This window comes from Fukomys damarensis, unplaced genomic scaffold, assembly GCF_012274545.1.
Source record: "Fukomys damarensis isolate Sample0158 unplaced genomic scaffold, DMR_v1.0_HiC HiC_scaffold_25, whole genome shotgun sequence".
NCBI lineage: Eukaryota > Metazoa > Chordata > Mammalia > Rodentia > Bathyergidae > Fukomys > Fukomys damarensis.
Window position 1 is genome coordinate 12108259 of NW_022900937.1, and position 7854 is coordinate 12116112.

Below are 7854 nucleotides of genomic sequence, written 5' to 3' on the forward strand. Positions count from 1 at the left end.
GGGCTTTTCTTATTTGTAAGCCTTAAAAATACACTTGTTTGGCCTGGGGATTTAGCTCAGTGGTGCCACCACCTGCCTCAAAAGCGCAAGGTCCCAAGACCGATCCCTGGCCCCCCGCCCAAAGCCCCAGAAAATTGCTTTCCTGGTTATAAAATTAATGTTTTATACCGTCACTATAAAGATAAGCAAAATGTTAACAGTCGTGCACTTTATAAGGCCCTAGTGCACAGGTAGAATCATGTTGTGCTTTGTGCCGTCTCTTTTCTACATTAATTTGTACACATTTCCCCTTATTTTTAAAAGCCCTCCCTGAGCACCTTGCGAAATACTTCATATGTGTACCACCTTACAAAGATAGCTTTGCGCATACATTTTTTGACATTTTTCTTTTTTTTTTTTTCCTTTAAGATGATTTCTAAGAACTAGAGTTCTTGGGTCAACAGTTATGAAGATTACGATTATACTTTGCTGGATCACTCTCCAGAGAAATTGTTTCAGGAAAGGCCATCTGTGCTTTCTGATTTTTGTTGTACTTTTTAGTTTTATAAATTAAAAACATTGGCTTCTTTAGTAAGTAAAGATAATATGATTTTTTGTGGGGGGATACAAGGGATCAAACTCATGACCTTGTGCTTGTGATGCAGGCAGCAGAACTACTGAGCTAAATCCCTGGCCCTAGAGATAATACAATTTTATAAAATGGACTTTGGGCTGGGGATGTAGCTCAGTGAAAAAGCACGTGATTAAATTAATGTGCACCGTAGGGGTAAGGGTGTGGGTCAGTGGTAGAGGGTTTGCCTGGTTTGCAGGAAGCTCTGAGTTCAATCTTAAACACTGAAAGCCAAGGAAATATGCATAAGACCTTAGGTTTAATCTTAAGCCCCGAAAAAAAAAATACTAAAATAAGTACAAAGCAAAAATAGATTTTATGTTTTTTGAGCAGTCATAGGTTCACAGCAAAACTGAGCAGAGAGTACACAGAGCTCCCCTACGGCCCCTGCCACCCCCAGCCACGCGGGCGTAGCCACCCCTCCATCCTCCACCAGAGAGGTACATGATAACGGCAGGACTTTGACTTCTTTTGTCCTTGCTCACTAGACAAGTTGAACCTTTTAAGAAATGTTAACTATTTTTAGCTCCTTGTCTGTGAATTTCTTTGTTTGGTGATTGAAAACCCAAAGGAAGTAAGACTGTTTGTAGCCTTTGCCCTTTCTATGGCGTCAAACAGAGGACCGTCCCGGTGTGGTCCATGGGCCCGACCAGCCACAATCCTGGTCTGTTTCCTTGCTTTGGTTTGCGGGATGGGACCTGGGGTTCCGCTTGTGAAACAAGCCACCTGGGTGACTCTGACAGACCCGGAAGGTGCTTGAACCGCAGGTTTTATGCCTAATTCTATTAACTGTGGCCGATAGGGGGCGCTGCATTAGCCCCGAGAGAGCGCCAGCCCCATTAGTCACTTCTGAGGGCTTCTCTCAGGAGCAAGTCGGGATGACTAAGGTTTTGTCATTCATAGGTGATTGTAATGAATCTGCATTCTTCTTCCTAGAGCAGGCTCATTGAGAAAAAGCTGCAAACTACCGAAATAACAGATAGGTCTTCCAGATTCCTTTCCGTGGGGAACTTTGCACTGTCAATGTCTCTCTGTCTAGAGTGGCCCCTCCCAGGCTTCCAATAAGGAAAACATAGGATACCCACATTCCTAATTTCTGCTTTTTGGCTAGGAAGTTTGAAAATCCTTTAAAAAAAAAATATATATATATATATATATATAAATGCACCTTTCTGAATATTATGCCTCAAAAAAGAAAAGAAAAGAAAAATAGTTGAGGAAAGGGCACATAGAAATAATGTGAGGATAGTTGCATTGTTTTAGAGTGGGCTTGCCTATTCCTTTGCGAATGGGACCGCAGATTGTCAGTATTATCAGAAACCATCAGATTTCTCAAAATAAACAATAAGCAGGAGATGCCTGAAAACCCTGTACTGGAGGCAAGGGAAGGATGTGGACAGCTGCAGGCCCGGGGCCCACCTTTAGGTGGATCTTGTTGCCTCCTCCTGCAAGGCTGAGGCAGGCTGCACCCTGTGGGGAGGGAGGGCTGTGTCCCTGCCGCCTGTGGGCTGGGGGGCAGAGGAGGGCACGAGGTGAGAAGCCTTTCCGAAATGGCGCTTCTCCTGTGCCCTCACTGCCTGTGCCTCTGGGGCCCCAGAAGCCCCTCCTTAGCACTGGGAAGAGACAGTCATGTGCCCCGCAATGGGCCCAGAGGCTGGGGAAAGAAGAAACACCGCAGTCCTAGAGTCTAAGCCCAGGTGCCCTGTGAATAAACAAGTCCATACGTTTGGGAGGTTCTAGCACCACGCACAATTTCTCCCTTTAAATTTCGAAGTGAAGTAGATGAATCACAAGGGATTTGTTGCCTTTGAGACAAAGGAGAAGAACTTCCTGAGTCCTCAGCACTAACTGCAGAGATTGGAAACAGGAGGAGGGAATGGGGAAGCCTTGCTAAGACCCGGGGGTCTCGGGCACAGGGCTTCCACAAGGAGGAAAGAAAGGGAGACAATGGACTTTAAAAACCCCTGTCTTACAAGTTTTGAAGCACCAAAAGCCAAGGTCCTTACAGAGGAAGAACTGCAGTTTTCCTGACAGCCTTGAGGTCAAAGTCGCTGAGAGGGAAGACCTTTAGGCCAAGTGCTCTACCTCCTGTCCACGCATACCTCACCCTGGGCGGAGGAAGGAAGTTTACCACCTAGCAGGAGGAGGGAGGCTTTCCTCAGGGCCTGGTCTGATTCCTCAGCTGGGACAAAGACTCTGTCAATGTTTTTTTGTTTTTTTGGTACCGGGGATTGAACACGGGTCCCTGTGCTTGCAAGGCAGGCGCAGAACCACTGAGCTAAATCCCTGGCCCTGAAGACTCTAAAAATGCCAGACAGAGACAAATGAGAGGGAAAAGTTCAAAGGTAATGGATGGTCCTTTAAAAAAGACCTTTGAGCTGGGCATGGTGGTGCACACCTATAATCCCAGCACTCGGGAGGCTGAGGCAGGAGGATCACTGTGAGTTCCAGACCAGCCTAGGCTACATAGTGAGTTCCAAGTCAGTCTGAACTACATAGTGAGACCCTGTCTCAAAACACCCCCCAAAAAAAAGTCCTTTGAGATTTTGTGTAGATATTGATAAATGCCTGGGACCATGTAACCAAAGCCCTAAAAAGTCAAACCAAACCAAAACCAAAACCAAACCAAAACATGGAAATATAAAAAGCATTCTGCGAGCATAATTCTAATTATAGCCAACTAGAAATATCAAGGTATTTTAGCAAAGCCTAGTTAGTGGGGATGGCGAGGCAAGCAATTCCCTTCCAAGTCAGTCTTCTGGTTTTGAATAGTGAAGGTAGGCCAGGTATGTCTGTGCACACCTGTAATGGCAGGACTTGGGCAGCTAAGGCAGGAGGGTCGGAAGTTTGAGGCCGGCCTACCTAAGCAATTTAATGCCTTGAAGAGACTCTGTCTCAAGGTAAAAAATAAAAAGGAACAGTAATGTAGCTCAATGTGAAGGCCTTAGGTTCAGGCCTCAGTATCACTAAAGAAAAGAGTGAGGGTGGGAGCCAGGAAGGGGTGCTGTGTCTTTATGGGGGGTGCAAGGATAGAGCCTGGAATGGGCAGGCAAGATGGCCGCCCACGGGACAACAGAGACAAGGCAGGAGCATTTCCCAGGTAACAGGTCAAGCCAGTCTCAGACAGGGTGGGAAGACAGAAGAATAACAGCAAAGCATCGAGAACATAAATGAGAGGACTTTCTATGGAACCAGACTCGATGGGTTCAAATCCCGGCTCTGCCACTCACTAACCATGCAGCAAGCGATTCAGTGAGTTAATACCTTCCAACGCGCTGACCATGCCCAGTGTGTGATCACACCCAGCAATGAACACACAGGGGTTTTGCCTCATTATTTCTAAAGCAGAGTTGCAGTGTTAACATCAGGGAAACACTAACTAGAGTAAAGGAGTCTGTAATATGATGGTAATAAACACTTTGCCATGTCTCTGGATGAACCAAAGAAAATGGCGGCTGCGTGGAGAACTTGATAAAAATGTTTGACGGTGGGAAAATTCATTGTCCTCTTTGTCAGCCGCAGGGATACAGTAGACATAAATAAATTAGATCGGCTGAGTATGGTGGCACATGCCTGTAATGCGAGCTACTTGACAGGCTGTGGCAGGAGGATCCCAAATTCATGATCAGCATTGGCTGCCTATGTAGTAAGACCTTAATTCAAAATAAAATTAAAAGTAAAAAAGAAAGGATTGGAATATAGCTCAGAGTTAGAGCACTTGCCTAGGGTGAATGAGGCCCTGGGTTCAACCTCTAGTGCTAGAAAAATAAAATTTAGAGAAAATGAATTATGGACTCAGCAAATTCATGGCAGTAGACAGTGTTAAATCTTTCATTTCTCAAATAGAAAATAAGTCAGGTGTAGGGGCAGATACCCATGATCCCAGGACTCTGAGAGGCTGAGGCAGGAGAATCACACATTCCAAGCCTAGTCTGGGCAATTTAGTAAGACCCTGTCTCAAAATAAAAAATAAAAAATGGCTGGAGAGGGCCGCGGTTTTAGTTCAGTGGTGCCACTGCCTGCCTCACAAGCACAAGGTCCTGAGTTCGATCCCTGGTACCAAAAACAACAACAACAACAACAGCTGGATAACGTAGTTCAGTACAAAGACCTTGGAGTCAATCCCCAGTACCATCAAGAAGAATCAATCGGCCGGGGGTTTAGCTCACTGGTTCTGGCGCCTGCAAATGCAAGGCCCCGAGTTCGATCCCTGGTACCAAAAAAAAAAAAAAAAAAAAAAAAATCAGTCATGCACTATAAAGCAAACATATTCAAAATATTAAATGTTACAGATCATATTTATCATTAAGCCAGTGTGAGAATTAATGAAAATAACCACAAAAATGTAACTACTTGAAAATGAAGACATACAATTCTAAATAATGCTAGGTGATCCTTATATACCTAGATAGCTTTAGATGAAAGAGGAATTCGAAACAAATTAAAACAATAAGAAAGCCAGGTGTGGTGGCACACGCCTGTAATCGCAGCACTTGGGAGGCTGAGGCAGGAGGATCGCTGTGAGTTCGAGACCAGCCTGGGCTACATAGTGAGTTCCAGGTTAGTCTCAACTACATAGTGAGACCCTGTCTCAAAAAAAAATTAAAACAATAAGAAAGAAGACATCAAAACACACACACAAAAGAAACCCACTTCACACTCAACCTACGGGTGCAGCAGTACTAGACTTAAAATCAAATGCCTCATGATTAAGGAAAAGTAATAAAAATAAAGTTCTCAGTTTGTATTGGAAAAATCACAGACTTAGTGTGGAGCAGTCTCTAAAATCAGTCCCTTTTTTTCCCTTTCCCTTTCTGTCCCTGTCCCTGTCCCTGTCCTGTCTCTCTGCCTCCCACCCCCATTTTCTGTATACATGTTTATTGGGTGACTGTTAAAAATGAAACTCTTATGAAAAAATGGGTTAAACGGTCTTATTTTGTCCCAAAGCACAAAACGCTGGTGAGGCATCCATCCACCTGTGACCCCTTGGCCTCTGTGTCCCCAGGTCCTGCAGGAGCAGATCCGCGCCAGGGACAACATTAGCTATGGAACTAATTCTGCCTTAAAGACCCTGGAGATGCGGCATATGTCTGGTTTGGGGGATCTGCGTGGAAGAGTGGCCAGGTAGGTGTGGGGTGCTGGGGCTCAAAGCCTCCGCTTGGGTGGGCAGTACGTTCGGAAGCCAGACTCCGGGCACTTTCTCTCCCCGCCTCGCCCGCGAAGCCCAGGGTGTGACCTGCTTTCTTGGTTTTCTCTCCCTCTGCTGGCCTGGCTGTGCCATTTGGCTGAGGCCGTGTATTTATCAAATAATACAAAGCTGGGACTTAAATTTTGTGTCTCTTTTTGGAAGTTGCATTTTTCTTATAATTTGTCGACATTTTCTGAAAGTTTTTTGGTCGGGTGAAAATTCTAAAAAAGAGGTCGTTCCCGTCTGACCCTGAGACGGGGCTCCCCGGTTCCCGCAGTGCTCCACGTACCTGCAGCCTGGGCCGGCCCAGCGGCTCAGCTCAGGGCCACCGCCCACGGCTGGGTTAGGCCCTGGATCCCGGTGCACGTTCGTGCTTGAGGAGGTCTGGGACAGGGTTCCCGATGGGAACCTAGGCACGTGGATGTGTGCCTGCATAGGGGTGACCGTGTGGTGGCCTCGGAGAGGAGGGGTAGGGGAGAGACAGGGCCTGGCAGGGCCCAGGGCCTCTTGGAGCAGACAGGGCAGCTTTGGGGTGTCTCTGTGTGGACACAGTGCCGTCTGTTAGCCCCTGGTTCGGCCGTTCTCCTGCCGCTGTGCCTTTGCACAGGCTGTTCCTGTACCCTGTGTCTCTCCTCTTCCTCCGCTGGCTTCTCGTCCATCCCTGAAGTTCAGCTCTCATGTCCCCTCCTCCGGTGTCTTTCCTGACGCCCTGCTCTGTCCCGTTGCCGCCTCACTCTGTCATCCCCCTTTCTTGGGTTCTGCATCTTTCTCTTCGGTGGCCGAGTGTCTGGAGCGGTCTCCGGAGAACAGCAGGCTCTCAGCAAATGTTTGGATGCATGAACGATCCAGAAAAGAATCGCTGGAAGAAGGCGGGGAAGGCTTGGGACCTTATTCGTGGGGTTTAGCTGGAAGGAAATTGAAGCTGTAGGAGTCAGAAAGACCAGAGCAGCAGGGCACAGGGGACCTCGGGAGAACTTGGCAGATCTTTATGCCCACTGGCATTGCAGAAAAAGACTAAGTAAAGAGAAGTTCGTCACGGCGCCCCCTGGAGTGATCTTGGAGTAAACGGTGGCTGTTGGCATTTTAGGGGAACTGGGATAATAGTCCTGATGCTGCATCTGGAAGGAGAGAAATTACGTGAAAACGCTGTCGAGAATCTTAGAACTTTCATTGTAGCACCGTCACAAAGCTTTGTTACGAGCACGATACTGAGCACGATACTTTTGTGTTGTTGGGAATCGAACTCTGGCCCTTGTGCTTACAAGGCAGGCGCCGGAACCACTGAGCTAAATCATCCCCCACCCCACACCGCCAGCATGAGACGATACTTTGGCTTTGTCTCGCGCCTGTATTGTCTTTCCCTTGGAATGCTAATGAGTCTTTGTTGAATCGAATTCTCGTGAAATAAAACTTCTTTGATGAGGTTTGACGTTCTTATGTGGGTTAAGTAATTGGATTGGGGGTATGGGGTATTTCAGTGATATTCTTACATTACTAGGCTGTAATATTACTGCATATTTAATTTTATAGTTTCTGTGGCTCCATTTGTGACATAATAGCGAACAACCCCTGATTTTTTGCCTGTAAACCCAGCTCAGAAGGGTTCTCCCCGGTGGTCTTACCCTACTAGGCATAATACACCTAAGAGGACCTGGTTGGAGACTCCTCCTTTCTCCCTAACGCAGAGCTCTGGGAGTTTAATTTCCCAATTCCAAGTGGAATCATTGGCCCCCTCTCTGGTGTAAATCTCCTTTTCTCCAAGCTCCGGTGGCTGCTCCTCCTGCTCCTCCTTTCCTCTGTGAGCTTGCGTTGGTGCCTAAGCTCTTTCCTAGGTGCTAGCTGGGAACGGGAGAAGAATTATTACTGGGAGACCCAGCAGGCGAGCGCCCTCCCTCTCCCTCCTCCCCTCTCCCTCCTCTGTCTGTCTGTCTCATCCCTTGTTCTTTTTTTTTTTTGAGGCTGTGCAAATATTTTATGGAGTGTAACATGAATGTCATTGTTAAGTAAAAGCACCTGTTATCTCTTTAGCTCATTAATTATAAGTAAAACAGCATAT

The 7854-nt window shown here is 46.7% G+C and overlaps 1 protein-coding gene across 1 annotated transcript in view; it reads left to right on the forward strand.

Moving 5' to 3' along the window:
• Fam81a (family with sequence similarity 81 member A) overlaps nt 1–7854 on the forward strand; it is a 30713-nt gene that overhangs the window by 8724 nt on the left and 14135 nt on the right. Inside the window, exon 3 of the mRNA XM_010641245.3 lies at nt 5616–5734. Coding sequence (XP_010639547.1) covers nt 5616–5734 — 119 coding nt within the window. The remainder of the gene's footprint in view (nt 1–5615; nt 5735–7854) is intronic.